The sequence below is a fragment of the Cinclus cinclus genome, chromosome 5 (assembly GCF_963662255.1).
Source record: "Cinclus cinclus chromosome 5, bCinCin1.1, whole genome shotgun sequence".
NCBI lineage: Eukaryota > Metazoa > Chordata > Aves > Passeriformes > Cinclidae > Cinclus > Cinclus cinclus.
In genome coordinates this window covers 18565615-18583032 of record NC_085050.1, presented here as the reverse complement: position 1 = coordinate 18583032, position 17418 = coordinate 18565615, and the positions used below count along the sequence as shown (strand labels likewise).

Sequence of the window (17418 nt, the reverse complement as noted above, 5' to 3'; positions counted from 1 at the left end):
AGTATTATTTCCTTTGGGTTTATTCCTTCAAAAGGAAAACCAGCAAAAGTTACAGCTTCAGAGAAACTTATGAAACTTATTTCCTCACATCTGTTTGCTACAAGATTTCTTGCAGCTATTGCAATGTCACACATACTGACTAAATTACAATGGTAGATGTGCTTTTAAAAGGCAGCATGCTACGATTCAGGTACGACTGCCTGCCCTACAGAAATGGCTTCTAAAGATGCTATAATGTAAAATAAGAAAATATACTTAATATTAATAATTAATAATAAAACGACTAGAAAAATGTAGGACACAGCCAGGAAAGTGTTACCAAGTATATCTTAAGTAACCTACACATTCAAAACCTACAAAAAAAATAGCTACTGCACCTCAAAACAAAACTGTAGCTATCTACTGCAAAGTAAACTGCAATCTCTGCAAAGCCAAGATAGAATTTCCCAAGGGATCATTTCATTGTAGCTGGACTAAATAAAGAGGTGCAGACAGCTACATATTAGCTTAAGCAGGTCCAAAGAGGCAAGGCGTGAGGTAGGTCTAGTCCAAACCACATTGGAACAGGTTTTATTCAGCTGTGCCCATGATAACACGTGCTGCCTCTCTATAGGGCTTCTTTGCACAGAAGCTGTGAACTAACACCATCAATGTTTTCACATAAGACCTGGCTCCTTATCCTGCTCTGCAAAAACAAATTGTCTAAACACGTTCAGAGCTGCTTACAAAACTTCAGGAGACTAAAACACACTCTGCCTAGGGGGCAAATACATTAGCAGCTGAATGCAAAAAAAATTAATTCAAAGAAGACCTCTATTAAGAGAACCACAACAAATTAAGGAATTCAAAGTACCACAATAGATTTGGAGGCAAAGGTTTGCTGCACTGGTTAGGAAGCTCAAAATCCTTGTTTGAAAGATCAAGGTTTGTAACAGAACGTCTTGCACAGTGAGATGTTAAAAACACTCAGGAGTCATTCCAGTGTCACAAAAAAACAGTTATAATGTCTTCAGTTTCTGAACCACTGCAGCACATATTTTTCCACAAGCAGAATTTTGTCTAAACAGCTGACACCAAAATATTAAGTTGTTTGCAGAAATATGAACTCCAGTTTAAGGACTTTCATTACATAAAAGACAAGGATAAAACCAAAATACTAAGGGAACCTGAAAGGACATTTAACATCTTGCTGACAGTATATTTCCAGAGAACAAAATGGAGCCTGTCCCTGTCAAACTCACTACAACCAAAGTGCTAACCAAAGAGCATTACCATTCCAGACCATGCTAGCTACTTTTCCTGCTTTAATAGTTGTATAGAAGAGAATCGTCTTCCCTGCTTTAGGCCACAAAAGTTAGAGTCTATTTGATTCTTGCCTCCAGATAACATTTTTAAGTCAGCCACTTGGGCACATCATCTCTGAGGCTCCAGCTTCTTTGACCATCCTTCTAAAAGCTATTCTCTGATGCTCTCAAGGCTGCAGTCTCATCTTCTCCCCACTATACTTCTTTGTCTTTTTTTAAAAATTATTTTTTGGGGGGAAGGGTGTGGGGCAGGGTGTTGGAGGTTTTCTACAGGGTTTGTTCAGTTTGTGGTTTTTTTGTAAAGTAACAATTTCAGTCAATTCCTTAAAAAAAAACTTGAATAAAATATGAAATTATCTGCCCAGAAATCCCATGCAAAACTGTACATATGTGCCTTTAGCTTGGTGAGACATTAGATACACAGTAAGATACTAATACTTCTGCAGAGAGATTCCTTGAGGAAATGACTTCATGTAGGATCTACTTAGGGAAATTCTTTGGAAACAGGAAAAACCTATGTAAATACTGAACATATGATAAGTCTGTTTTATTGCTTGTGTCTCATCATTAAAACAAAACACCTTCCCATGGTGCAACAGATGCTTCCTGAGACAGATAGCCTCCCACAACACATGACTAAAACCTCAGTTCTCCCTTTCATTTACCTGTTTACAGCCTACCCCTTGAAACCAGCTTAAACAATTGAAATCCTTGACATAAAAAAGCAATAATATCAGCAGCTAGGTCTGATAGGAAAATTCATGTTAGCCTGCCCTCATAATAAGTATAGAAGGCTTTTTCCTTTTCTCCACTGTACCATACCAAACAATAAGGAAAAACTACTCCATGCTTAGACTAGAGCCCCTCTAACTTCCTTAGAAGACTTTAACAAAATCCCTCATGTTTTGCTGACTTTAAATCCCATGCTAAAATTTTAGATATTTTCTTATTTTCTAATATCCTAGTAAAACTCCTTCTCTACAGAATGGTTTCAGGTGGGCCTTCATTTTACAGAGGAAAAACAAGCTACAACCTAAAACAGGGCATGAAAACATTAGGAGAAATAAATTGTGTGCAGATGAAATGTCTGGAATCACTGTTGGGAGTTAACTGGATTAGCAAATTAAAATAGTTAAAATAAATAGTTTAACATCTTTAGCTTTTTTTACCTTCCTGTCTCAAAATAGCTTATTTACAAGAACTTCCTTCCTTGGTGTAAATATTCCCTTGTAACACTGTTATAGCGCTGGTGAAACAGCAGAAAGTTATTCTACTTTGTCACGTTCTTCCTGCCAAGTTAAAAGCTAATGAACATCTAATCAACATACTCAATATGCTGCTCTTCAGGAGTCTTGCAAGTAAAATCCATGCAGCATAAAACAGAAAAATCCATTCCCTGCTGTTAAGTAAAATCCCTGTATTTCATGTAAGCTTTACTTCTAATAAAGTGGGGTTTTTAATTATCAGTCCCCATTCTTAATCAAGATAAGCAGCATTACCCACTGTGGCAGAACAAAAAAAAATCTGTTTCTGAAATATAATTAGGACATATTTAGCACATATTCAGATCTCCTGTAATCAGGCAACTATGTAACTATGTTGTATAAATGTAGATCTCTTAAGATAATGGTAAAGATTTAGTACTTTAGTACTACAAGAAAAACAGAGGTTACTAGCTGAACTTGCAATTAAACCACATTTCTCATTAATTTCAGGTTTGCATTTAATGTCTTAGGAGAAAGCACTCTATGCTAATACATATTCATCACTGATTTGCATGGAAATTATATGTAGAAAAGTGCTACTTTGCAGGAAGCATGTTATTAAATATTTCTTCAATAATTAAAAATGAACTAGCAGAAACAAGGGCTAAAATTAAGTCATCTTATTTTATGCACAATGTGTAGTTTGAACATACAGTTTCACTCATCTCTAATTAGCCTAGCTGAACAGCATGCCTCATCAACTATTATAACTTCAGCCATTTTAACAGGTTTTTAGGGTAGCTTCTGTTGGTTTCTCTGGAACAGGAAGAAACTTAAGGTCAGATACAAAGATGGCCCACTGGAAACCAGGACAAATCTTCTGAATACCAATAAAATGTTTCCAACGTATGAATGTTTTCAATATTTTCTTTCAACTTTCTCAACTTCCATGTATAAAATGCGCAGTACAAGTCAAGAGAAACAATCAAAGTATTTGGAAGTTCCTCAGGAAGCTCTCACTCCATCACTAAAGTTTCAGTTTGCAGACTGAACTGTGCCTGTCCCAAATATCCTGCAAGGACAAAGGCAGACTACATGCATTATTTTTGAAAAGTCGTGGCGGCCAGGTAAAGTCCCTCGTGACTGGGAAAAAGGAAACATCCTCCTATTGAGAAAGAGAAGAAACGCAAACCTGAGAAAATAAAGACCATCAAGTCTCACCTCTATGGTTTGGAACATCATGGAGCAGATCCTCATGGAACAATGCTACAGCACACACGATGTGGTGATCTGATACAATCCAGCTTGGCTTTACAAAGGGAAAACAGTGTCCAGCTGATTTGCTGGCCTTCTATGATGGGCTGACTGCAGTGGTTGATTAGGGAAGACCAAACAAATGTCATATACCTAGAGCACTGAAAGGCACTGAACAGTGCCATTTAACATCCTTATCCCCAGATTGAAGAGAGCCAGATTAGAACGGTGGATCATTTGATGGATAAGGAACTGCCTGAATGGACATAGCTGTCAACCATTCTGTGTCGAGGTGGAGGCCAGGGATGAGTGGTGCCCATCAGGGCTCTCTCTTGGGACAGGGGCTCTTTGATACCTTTGTCAACAACACAGACAGGAGATCAAGTGCAGTTCTCAGCAAGCTTACAGATGACATGAAACTGAACAGCACAGTTGAACTAAGAGGAAGAGATGTCACCCAGAGGGATCTGGACAAACCTAAGAAATGGGCCCATAAGAGCCTCATGAAGTCCAAGAGCAAGGTACTGCACCTGCATTGGAGCAATCCAAGATTTGAGCACAGACTGAGAGAAGTCATTGAGAGAAGAGTCCTTCCAAGGACTTGGAGGTGCTGGTGAATGAAAAGCTGAACATGAGCCAACAGTGTGCACTCACAGGCCAGCAAGTCAGCTGCATCCTGGACTACATTCAAAGAGGAATGGCCAGAAGGTCGAGGGAGGTGATTCTGCCCCTCTACTCTGCTCTTGTGAGATCCCACCTGGAATGTTGTCCCCGGGTCCTCAGCACAAGACAGACATTGACCTGTTGGAACAAGTCCGGCCAACCAAGATGATCAGAGCACTGGAACATCTATCTTAAGACAGGCTGAGAGAGCTGGGCTGTTCAGCCTGCAGAAGGTTCCAGGAACATCTTATTGCAACCTTCAGCACATATAGTAGGGGTATAAAATAGAGGGAGAGCAACTTTTTACACAGGCAGATTGCAACAGGACAAGGGAGAATGGTTTTAAACTACAACAGGAGAGAATTAAACTACATGTCAGGAACAAATTCTTTACTCAGAGGGTAGAGAGGTACTGGAACAGGTTGTGCAGAGACATTGTAGAGTTCCAAGTCAGGTTGGATGGGGCCTGTTTGCACATAGGCTCACAAAAAAGTAAGTAGCATCACATTAAATTTGACAACGATAATTCATAACAACTCATTCAGGGAGAACAATCTTCCCCTAGATGTAACAAAATAGGATGAAAAAAACAGGGCTAGACTCTTCTCCCATTCATCTGCCATGAGAATGGGTGTTAGAACCACATGATAACACTCTCATTTTTAGGGCATATCTTCACTCCCCTTGGTTCTCAAGTATGTGCCTAACAATCACCAGAAAGAAAAATAAGCAAGCACAATGAAACTACATAGACATTTCCACTCCTAACCAGTAATTTTGAGAATCCCAACTGTAAAGATGAGTAAATGCAAGGGCAAGTCCTTTGCCACGACCACCAGGAGCCTCCCTATAAAACTCATTAATGAACAGTCACAGAAATCTTCCTTAGGTTGTAAGACTTAAATTACCATTAGTAAGCACAACGTTCTTCATAATTGCCTGTAAAATGTAAACCAAACCAGAAACGTTTCTTCTAGACTGCTCTTGTAACAGGTATTGTTTTACACTATGAAGTGCCTGCAACAGATCTAAGATAAATAGGATAGCCCAGTGATGCCTTAACCATGAGACTTTTGAGTGAAGAAACCAAAACATCAAGCAATGGATTACATCACTATCTTACTGCAAGCTCAACTTTTCACCTTTGCCCACCTCTTACACCAATCACAAAAGTAGCAGCTTTTTTACATAGTCATACAAAACTTTCCTTTAGGCTAGAACAATGGACAGTAATATCACATTTCAGACAAATACAGAAATTAGACTTTCCTTCCATATTTGTCTGAGGAAAGGGCTGAATTAAGAAGAACAGCAACAACTACTCAAGTACTGAAAGATAAAGAGCAGCTATACAAAACTAAAGGATAAAAAAGACTTCATGTATGCACAAGTAAATTTTTTTTTATTCCTACCTCATCACTTTCATCTACTTCGATGCCACCATCTTTGTCATCATCCATTTGCTTATGGATCATGCGGAGAGCTTCTAGGCTGAATCGGTCCTCCTCAGTAAAGCACGGTGGGCTGAGTGAACTGCAGGGATCTAAAGTGAGGAGGACAGAAAACAACCAAAACAACATAACAGAAATGTTATTTACTTTCACTTCAGAATATAAAGCTCCCCAGCAAAATAAAGGGTTTAAAATTCTGTGTTGTTTACATGTACTTCACATAATCACCAGGACACAGATATCAACTTTAACCATAAAATAGTACTTGCACAAAAACGCGAAAGGCTTGTATGTGCAAATCAACTCTTTTTTATATTCAGAAAGGAGTCCCCAGAAATAAGCTGGAATATTTTTGACTCTTCAATTTATTGCTTCCATCCCAGTAACTTACTATCTCCATTTTTTCTTTTATCATCCACCTTTTGTTAATGTCAGTGCAGTGGCAAATAAAGCTACCACATTTCCCAACACCTCCTTTCTGAAAGTCTGAATGAAACTAAGACCAGTGGAGGAAAAGGAATTGTCATATCATACAATCATATTTTCATAAACAGAAAACAAAGGGATGGTAATCACATTGCAGATCAAATTCTAAACATGTAGTACTACTGAACACAAAATACTCAAGCACTGCAAGACCAGAAAGCACACCGCAAAGAAAATTCAGCTGATAGTAGTACACAATGTATTAGTCCTGTACACTCTGATCACAAACTGCAGTCCCTGTAGAGCAGGATTGCAAGTCAAAAATAGCACATTTTCACTTGCATTCATTACTGAAGGCTCATGATTTGTGAACATCTGATGGCTCAGCTTGCACCACATCAAATTGCTAAATCTGTGTTGTTTCCCTTCTACAAGGTACATGCCAAAATGCTCCAAAACTCTACCATGCATGATGATCAACCATCACCACGGTGGCCTTGGCATTAACTAATAGCAGTTATTACATTAATCCTGATGTACTGAGCACCAGCAAAGAACAGAAAGTGGAGAAGGATACAGAAATAGTTTTTTCAAAGCTGAACTTGAATAGGGTAGGGAATTCCCACTGTAATAGCCATTATAAGCATGCACTGACTAGCTCCATAAACTGTTAAACTGCACTTATATCAATGCAAGTAAAAACTGAGGGAGCATATGAGTAATTTTTTGCTTCTTCTATCAAAGAATTAAGCTTTCACGTTACTACAGAATTTATTCAAAGGCTCACATAAGAAAAGGAAGTGCATCTAGAAAAAGAGGAATCAAATATTTCCAAAGAAAAAATAATTTTTTTGTTTACAATTTCATACCAGCTGGATTAGCATGATTCTGCTTTTCTGTCTAAAATAAATTTTTAAATAATTAAAAATCAAAATAAAGGAATGCATAAGGTTACAAAGCAGGAAGTGCAAAGATAACAACAATGACATAGCTGGAATCTCAGACACATAATTAACAGGACTGGTTTCCACAGCTAGACACGAGTCAATGCATTCATACTTAAGTTTAATTATACAGGAGTTAATGGAAATCTGTTATCTGTTCCCATGCATCAATTTAAAAAAAACCAACCAAACAAAACAAAGTCAGCAGGGAAAAAAAAGCCCAAACACTTCACTGACACTGTCCAAGAACTGAGAGGTGCTGTTTTTGGAACTATTCAATACAATTCAAAGACAGATTTCTCTATATATTAGTTATTAAATATTAATTAGTATTTATTATTATTACTATTCTTATCATTATTTATTACCAAATATTAAACCAGACCAGTCACAAACAATATAATTTTCAGCTTTGGAATGTGACTGATATTTTATTAGGTGGGGGGGAGGGGGAGGTGTTTAAATTTTGGAAAATATCTATTTTATTTGTCTATTTTTGGTTTATTACAAAAGGTTTAATTTGCACAATACTCAGCCTTTGGATTTTTGCTTCAGAATGAAAAAATTACTATCATTGGAGGTGCTAAAGGACCTGTCCCTGCAATTACAGTGTGCTTTATGTAGAAAGGGTTCTCTTGCAATAGTAATGGATCATATCAAAGTTCTAATAATTAAATTCCCATGGCCATGAACAAAAAAAATATTATTTTACTAAAATACAATCATACCAGAAGAACAATCTTTCTATTTACAAGTTTTGATCTGTACCATATCTTCAGTTAGAAGAAAGTGCAATTGTCAGAACATAAACAGATCCCTCAAACACACCCAACTCATTTAATTTGTATTTAATTCCATTCTAATATGTAATTAAATTTCAGATACACGTGTTCACAGTTTGCAAGCACCCATTCAAATGTTTGGTTTTTTTTTCCTTTTGTTCAGCTGAAAGCCCAGTTTTTCAAATCAAAAATGTTTTCTCAGAGTACATTTTCTCACAATCGAGGCTGATCGGTCCCTTAATCAGGGTACTTATCTTAAATATGCCTTTTTAGGATATTTGAGTATAAAGGCACTTTAAAGAGCTATGGCTTTTCTTGAGAGAAGTAAACAGGCTGCTTGTGCTTCAAATGTCCCATGTGCTGGCTCCAAGAACACTTGATCTCTCTTTTAAGAGCCTACGGAGTGCCAATTGCTCTTTTTTGGGACTGAGGAACAGAGTAGGACCAAACGTCAACTGTAATAAAAATTAACCCATTCTAAAGAGAATCCAGATTTATTTTCAAGCTTATTACCATCTGGTAAAATTAAACATTTAGACTGACAATGCTGGTCATCAGAGAATTCTTCATTCCCTAGAGAAAAATCTCAAAACAAACTACAAAGCCATAACCTAAAGAATAAGTGAAAATCATTTCAGAAAAATACCTATGGAGCCCCACCAAATCCAAAAAACAGCTGATGGAAAATTAATCATCTGCAGTCCTGCACAATACTCTATCATGCAGTAGTTTGCCTCAATTACTTGGCAAAAACAATTCAAATTAATCCTAGATGGAGTATGGTTAGTGAACTGGATGTCTGGGAAGATTTTAAGACAAAAGCCATGAGAGAAAGTCTCAAGACACAGCAAACACCATAAATATAGCCCTGAAGCCCCACAACAAATCATAAGACTAGTTGATAATTTTTCACTTTGAATTGACACTATTGAAGATGTTCTAGGATTCCAAACCTTCTCTTGTACTTTAAGGACAAGCCTAAATTAATGTCTAGACAAACTTCTCCATCCTAGTCTGGTGTGTTATCATGAATACACTTAGTCAAAAATCATCACCACAGGAAAGAACAGAGATGAAAATTTCACTCAGGGATTGAACGAAGAGCTTGGAATTTGAGCTTTCCTTGAATGAAAAACACAGAAGAATTAGCAAAGGAAACAAAAGAGACAAGGTGGGCAAAAGGAATAAAGGTGCAGCAGATATCATTCCAGGCACAAATTATTTTACACCTCAGTTTTTCATGCTGCTCAGAAGCAAGGAAGTTTTAGAAATACTGGTCATAATAAGGAAGGAATTTATTCCTAAAAAAATAAATGTCAGACTCACGGCTCAGACTTGGCAGAGGATTTTGAAACAAACTTCCTCCCACCTTGAGGCAGTAACTGCCTCCCAGCTCCAAGGCAGGGGGAAGTGCTCACCAGTCCATAGGAGACTCCCATAGGAGGCAGTCTGACAATGAGCCAAGCACAGTTATCCAACTCAAGATAAAGAAAATTTTGCATTTATGTATAGGCCAAGGGAAAATAACACTTCACCCTTTCTCCCACCTCAGTCTTCTTCAGTAAGACTAAAATATGATGAGACTACAGAAAGTATTTCAGTTTAAAATTCCCCTCAGCTACAGATTCACAGCACTTTATTCCATTTCCTAAAGACAACAGGAGTTAATCTTGAAATGTGACATTGTCAATACAAGCCAGTAAGGAAAATTAATTACACCCTTATCTTCAAGTGCTCATCTCAGCAAAGCCCCTGGAATTTATTTAGGAATACACCATCAGAAGAGGTTCCAAAGCAAAAAGGAATATGCACCTCATAGTCCTTGATCCACCTTGCATTTGCTTCTCCCTGTACAGCTGCAAATGTTACAGACCTCAGAAAAAAAGAGGACTGACAAACCAAAAAGCAGGGAATAAGCCTGCAGTTCTCTCACACACCTCCTTCTGCACACAGACACTGGAGCGCCAGAGCTATGGCTGTGCCAAGCCTGACAGAATGACTCCAAACAGGTGTTCACAGCTCCAGTCTGGAACCTTTCAATGCCTGAAAGAGCCTTTTTAAGAATACAGGGACACCCAGAAGATCAATGATTTTTCACAAGTACCTGGAATCAGGTAGACACTTCCAAATCAAAAATTTAAATGCCTTTAAATTTTCCCATCAGTTCATTCAGAGCAACACAGCAGTTGGGAGTTATTTCAAGAGACTACCACATCATTTTTGTTCCACGAGGCTGTTCAGCATTCACCAAGAAAGAAAAGCATGATTTTATAATAACATATGGCAGTCCTATGGAAGCCCACAGGGTTTCCATGCCTGTCTTTTACTGATTCAGAAGTGTTGTGCTAGGTTTATGATTCCTTGTTCCTAAAAAGCCATATGGGATAAAGGGAAGCCTCACAGAAAAGACAAGCACTATAAAGCAGCTTCCTAAGTACGTACTCACGTCTTAAAATAACTATGCTTCAGTGTGCTATGATGACAGAAGTGCATTTCTTTGCATTTTACAGACACAAAGGAGGTGTCCACAATATGTCCAACCTCCTGCCAAATGAATATTCACCTAACTGGGATTCCTACTCCTTACATTTCTGTTTTACATGTGTGTTAATATGTTGCAGTTTCTTAATCACTTCAGTGACACCCTTCAAGGCAAAAAACCTTTAGAAGAACAACAATTTTTTGAAGACCTGAGTACAAACTGGAGTGTCAAACACAACAGGAATTAATGAAGATACTGAAAAGAAAGTGTTTTCTAGAATTTTACCTGATGTTCAAAATAAATTTATTCACAGTAAAGGCAGACATGTTTTTATGTTAAATCCTTACATAAGGTGCCACTAAAATCTTCAAATCCTTGAGACAGCCTGAGAGTGAGCTTCTTTTAATCTTTCAATTAAAAGCTCCCAAAGCAAATCACTCCTACTCTTAATAATTAAACTCCTCCATATGGCGAGTAGGCTGAGCAGCATCTAACAGTTAACTTGACAAAGTAATTTGTGACATTATTTTTCCCTCTAATTATTTAAATAAAAGTTCATAATTCCAACACATCTTTCCACTAAAAACATTTTTAAAAACAAAACAAAAAAATTTTGACAGAGAGCGTAGAATACCTTCTCTTCTAACCACAACAGTGATGTTACTTAAATGAGCTTCCTGAAGAAGAAAATCCAATAATACTAATGACAGCAGGGCAAGGGGAAGTGGTGCAACAGGAAAGGAATTTCAGAACATTGCTGTCCCCAAGGATTTTGAAAATGTTTCACATTAGGCTTTTCCATTGCTCTGTATTAGAAATTCAGGTGCCTTCTATAATCTCATGCAATAACAATAATAAAATTCATAAATTAAACTCCTGACTGCTAAGTCTGGTATCTGGAGCACTTGTTTCTCAATACATGTGTAATGTTTAGTGACTGGTAACACTGCAGTTTAACAGGAAAAAAAAAAAAAAATCAAAAGCCCCAAACTATTTGCAGATAATCTGCATGAAAACTGCCATGATTCTTTCAAAATCCACTAAACACTGTCAGTAAAAAAAGACATTTCAAACAGCCTTAAAATAAATCATTACAGCTTCAACACATAACAAGCTATTTTTGCATGACAGATTCAAATCTGATTTTGTCACTACTGAAAAGTGTACTTCATTCTGCTATTTCACTATCTTTTCATATATACAGATCAATTAAATTCTTTGCCCCTCATAGAAACTTGATGAGGCAAGCAAGGCTTTGATTTTTTTCTTAAATCATCACTAGCTCATCTCTGCTTTCTCTACACCTACAAAAAAGCTGTCTAATTCTGAACTTCATTCTCTATACACCAGGAAAAGAAGACTATCAGTGAGATCAGTTTATTTAAAGTAGACATTCAGTCAAATAACGTTATTTACAAAATCAAGTGTTAAGGCAGGTTTATTAAAGCTTTTCTAATCTTTCCAAGATAAAAGGATCAAAGGAAGCATCAGGCACTCAATTTTCTGATCACTAGTTAAGACATTCAAAGCATCACACACTATCTTAGAAAAATATTTAAGAACTTTGTACCCAGATAAACAGTAACTCAAAGGAAAAGATATGACAGGAATTCCCTAGAGAATTAGATTTGATGGCATATTAATTTTGCTTTAATATAACTGCATTAAAAGCAACTATTCCAAATCAGCAATGCTTATTTTAAAAGGAAGTTGCAAAAAGGGGGTTGAATATGTTAATCATGCCAAGGATCACTCTGACAAGATGAAAATATCAGTATAAATACTTCATTTAGACTGATAGGAAATTAATTATTAAAATTACAATGTTGCTCTGTCTGACTACATAAAATTCAAGAAGATGAGTTCATGGCTTTTCCATCTCCTTCCCACACCCTCCCTGAGCAATTACAGAGTTTGAAGGGAAGAGGAAGTTCGACAATTATTGTATACAATGGTCAAAGTAGACTGATTTAGAAGGGGAACTCCTGCCAACCCTAACAAAGGAGGACCAGAGGAAACTGGGAGATGCATCTTACGCAAGCCCTTAAAATCCTGTTTTCACCTCCTTCTAACCTTACTTGTACTACTATGATACTTACTACACAAACTTACGAACACATATGGATGGGTATTCAGCATAAAAAAGAAAAAAAGCCAAATGTCTGATATTCACTCTCAGCAAGAGAAAAGTCTCTCTCAATTTACTTATATTTATTGGTAAAATACCAAGAAGGGAAGTTCTTAAAGTACTTTAAATATAAGTTTTCATGATTTGGTAGTATAGGCTGTTTAATGCATCTCCAGAAATGTATGATGTACTCTGCACATTATAGTGATTATCAACACTATAAAGTTTTAATAGTTCAAAGAAAAAGAAAATTACAGGCTTTTAAATATGACCTGAATTGACATGGAATAAACACATCCTTCACTCAAACAAAATTTAAAGGACAGTCTTATTTTCCATGTGTTTAGAAAGAACATGTTTAGTGGAAAAGGACTTAGTGAATTTTCATTTTCATTTGTCAATAGAACATTCATTAATCTGATTAAAAAAAGTTACAGATTTGTATCCACATATACTTGCTGACAAGACATAACACACATCTAAGCACATATAACAACACACTTCTAAGGTTTTGTGTATTTTAGGTCTGATTGGTTCTTTACTGCTCTTCTAATACTTTTCTCCCTTTTCTAACAGCAGGCAGCTGGAAAAGATGCAGTATATCCCTGATTATATACTTTAATCTGCCTAAGAATTTGTCAGCTCCTGAGAAAGAGCAGCAGCATAGCATTTAAGCCACTTCCTTAATTTGGTTAGGAAATGAGAAAAGTGATATATACAGGTGACCTTCAAATGTCTGATAACATGTCCATGTGATTTTGAAAGCAAATTTGCTGGTAACCGCTTTCTCACTAAAACCTCATTTTCTTGTTTAGAATTCCATCCTTCTTAACACAATAACCTGGAAGCCTGATCTCTAGATGCCTGGTGAAAGCCTATAAAACAATATTGACTGTACTAATTTCTATTCAAGTATGGCTCAAGAGCTAGAAGGAGCATGAACAACTAAATTCCTATTTGGAAGACAGTGTCTGCAAAATATAGCAACTACTATGATATTAAAAATTCACAGATTTTTTCATACTGGAAAAGATAGGTCACAACTTCAAAGACTGAAAAAAGGGGAGGTAGGGAGAAAAGGAATTTAGCACCTTTTTTTAAGTTTAATAAAAGGCATAGAAAGTTTTCTAGATGTGGGTTTAAAAGTTAAGAAACATCTGATATTTTCAGATAAACTGAAATTTTCTAGAATTAGAGCAGTTTATTAAAGTCTAATTAATTATTTTCATATAAAATTTTATATATATGTATATATCTTTAAAATTAAAGTTTTAATCGCGTCAGTGTTTCCTCTGATATATTTGTTTTCACATGTGATTCATAATCATATCCTATATCCATGAATCAGGCATGTAAGTATGACATTGCTGGCATTACTGAATTACTTCACTCTTCTACACCATCTGATCTAGTACGCATATTATTAACTGTTCCAACCAAGGAATCAAATTTAATCCTCTGTGAGCACCATCTGTAGCATCATCAGTACCTTCACAGCTCCTGTAACAACATGTTGTCAAGATGTATTTATACTTTAAGAGATCATATCAAAATTATACAACTGAAACCTATATTAAAAAGATGCAACAAAGTACTTACAATAAAGGAAGATTGAAATAAAACACAAGGGCAGTTTTTTAATACACAATCTGTTAGTATTCTAGCATTTGTGTATTAAATTTGCCAGCCTCTGTATGTACTTTCAGAAATACAAAGGCACTGAATGTATAGATTTGCTTTATTTAATGATACCATAATGAAACACTTCCCTTTAGCCCCATTCATCATATCAGTAATTTTAAGTATGTACAAATACCATTTTATTTAAATAGTCTTATTAGCTTTTGAGAAAATTTAGTAGTACAGATTGTTGGCTAGTTAAGGACTATCCTAATTCCAGAAGCTTACGTGAACTGCTCTGCTGTTAGCACTCCAACTCCAGATTGCATAACTGGCAGTTTTGCTCCTACTAATATGCTGCTAAATTTTTTTCTCATGATGAATTTCACCAAGTGATAAACCAGACTGACAAATCTACTTATGGTGTCTCAGTTCACCTTGGCTTATTTGATAGAAATTAGATTTAAAGAGCCTTTTAAAAAACCCAATCTTATAAAGAAGAAAAAAAAAATAAGTAAATAGTGCACGCATCTCGGGAGATACCATATTATCATTATGCTCTTGCTCAAACTTAGCACAGATAGTAAGGTGTATAATTACCAGAATGTTAGAATAAACCATAGCTGCACATATCTTAGATACATCTTGGCTGATACCGCTGTGGCAAAAGTATTTCTGGGCCCATAAAAACAATAGCAAGTGGTGTACTTTTCCCAGTGTGTATTTCGTAGCTATTAAAGTGGTGAATAAAACAGAAGGCAGTTCTTACACAGTGAGTACACACTGAGCATGCACTCTGTGCATAAAGTCATGCAATGGAATCGCTCAGAGTAGAAAAAGAGTAAACTCAGTAATTAAACAAGAACTCCAAAACCTAGAATAAGTTCTATCATTTTAGATTTAGCTCAGACTGATTAACCAAAAGTCCATGCTACAAACACAATGGCTTTTGCCATCAAAATGAGCTAGATATAATTTGCATAAAACTTTAAAGTAGTATTGTTCCACCTCTAGACAAACATCAAGTCATCGCATGCAGAAGAAAAAAATAAACTCTGCATTTAAAACTCTGCATTTGCTTGAACAGCACACCTTGTACAAATACTATTTGTACAGCTTCAAACACTGTCAGATGCTCCCCAACAGCACAAGCATATTTGGGTTGCAAGGAAGAGCCAAGTCAATAATTCCACATATGCTCCAAGCCAGAATAAGCCAAAGACTAACGCTAAAATGATTTCTAATTGTTCATGTCCCTGCACTATATCCTTCCTGGTACCAACACAAGCACATTTGTACAACTGTGCTGCAGGAAGGATCAGGAAGCTGATTCTGCCTGAATTTGTTCTCTGTGCACCTGCATAAACACTTTTGACAGCAAAGGTGCAGGGAAGGAGGAAGAAGCCCAGGCAGAAGCAGAGATGCCATGTACAGCCACAGTGCTGCTGCTCAGCCCTGGTACTGACACGTCCCATACTACAACCAGATTTACAACAGCCAGCAGCACGCCAGGGGACCAGTACACGGAAAATATGGAATGGAACAACATCTACGTTATTTGAGTGGAAAACTCCACCTCATTTCTTAGATCCTGGATTTCACTACTAGGAGGCATTGGACAAGGATGTGTCCGAGACAACCTGGTGCAATTAAAAACTATCAAGTGTTTTTCCAAGCTTTTTTCAAGTGTATTTTGTAGCCTTACAAAACCTAAAACAACCTTTGCAATGCTATAGCAGGAGATGAAGCAATGGCAAACCCAAAAAAACCTCTCCACAATACCTCACAGAACAGTTTCAAACCCCACTGCCAGTAAGCTCACGATTTGTCCTTTCTCCGAGGCCCTCCCCACGAGCCTAGAGAAGTCCCATCTCCAGGCATAGCCCACTTTGGTAGCAGTCAGTCCACATCATAAACAGAAGGCCTTGACAGACACCACATCTCTACAAACATACACCAGCAAGCTCAAGGTGTCTGCTAAGTGCATGTCTGCCTCAAACACTGCACCAATTTTTGTTGTTCCTTCATTTAAGCTCCAGGTTTTTTGACCCTCTTCCAAAACCTCGGCGCCAGAACATGCATTAAGAACTAAATACACAAGGCTATTAAAAAAGCAGCATAACAGAATCTGTCCCAAAGCTGACAGACTATGACACTTGGCTACAAAAAGCCAAATGAGTTTGTGTTTGGGAGTGTTTTGCTTTCTTTAGGGGCTTTCTAAAAGTTTTATTATTGGCAGACAACAGCTTTCTGAAGAGAAGAAACAGACATACTTAAGGAAAACTCAAAGGAAAGAGTAAGAAAGTATAAAGATATTTCATAATTTAAGACTGTGGCAATTGAAGTATAACCAATTGCAAAACAATATTGATGTAAGATATCCTTAAAGGTAAACAGTGACATTAAGTGATACATAATCTACTCTTAAATCCTCATTTAAACCCCATTGTATGTTTCTGACACACACTGGGAAAAGTCAAGAAGAAATGAAGGGCAGTGTGCTTTGTCCAGATGATAACACTTTTACTTCCAGATTCATTACAAGTACTTTATGACATTTATACGTATTATTTATTTAAACATAAAATTTTAGTGTATAGTTTTGTCACATAAGAATTCAAAAACTAACACTGATTTGTGTCTATCATAGTTGAAAATACTAAAGTATGAAATATAATATTCTAGATTTTTTTCACCTCTCCTGGATACATACTGCAAAGGGAGCTGTATCTCTTGCACTGCATTATCAAAGGTTCTGTTGCTATTTGCTCTCCCCACCAGACAGTAATAGGAAAACAGGCACCGAGTCCAACTGCAACCGACAAGTGTTTCCACTACATTACCTCCTCTTAATGTATCAAGTATCAACACATACAGACAGTCCATCATTTTCAATATCAAAATGGAAGCAACTTCCTAAAGTTAAAAAAGCCATTTGCCTGTCATTAAATGTAAACAAAAATAAACCAGAACCGTGAAAGATTAATTCCACTTTAATATTCAATTAGACTCCCACTTTCAAAACCACAGGAAGTTAATTTTACAAGAAATGTGATTCTGCTTCCCACAGAAAGACACTAAAAATAGAACATATAGGGAAAACAGCACTTTTAATAAATCAGAATTTTCAAATATTTTGACGTTTCTGTCTTGTTTTGT

At 36.6% G+C, this 17418-nt stretch overlaps 1 protein-coding gene across 1 annotated transcript in view; it reads right to left on the bottom strand.

Annotated features, from left to right (window-relative positions):
• Window positions 1–17418, bottom strand: part of STIM2 (stromal interaction molecule 2) — a 64502-nt gene that overhangs the window by 22830 nt on the left and 24254 nt on the right. Inside the window, exon 2 of the mRNA XM_062493440.1 lies at window positions 5839–5969. Within this exon, the coding sequence (XP_062349424.1) occupies window positions 5839–5969 (131 nt within the window). The remainder of the gene's footprint in view (window positions 1–5838; window positions 5970–17418) is intronic.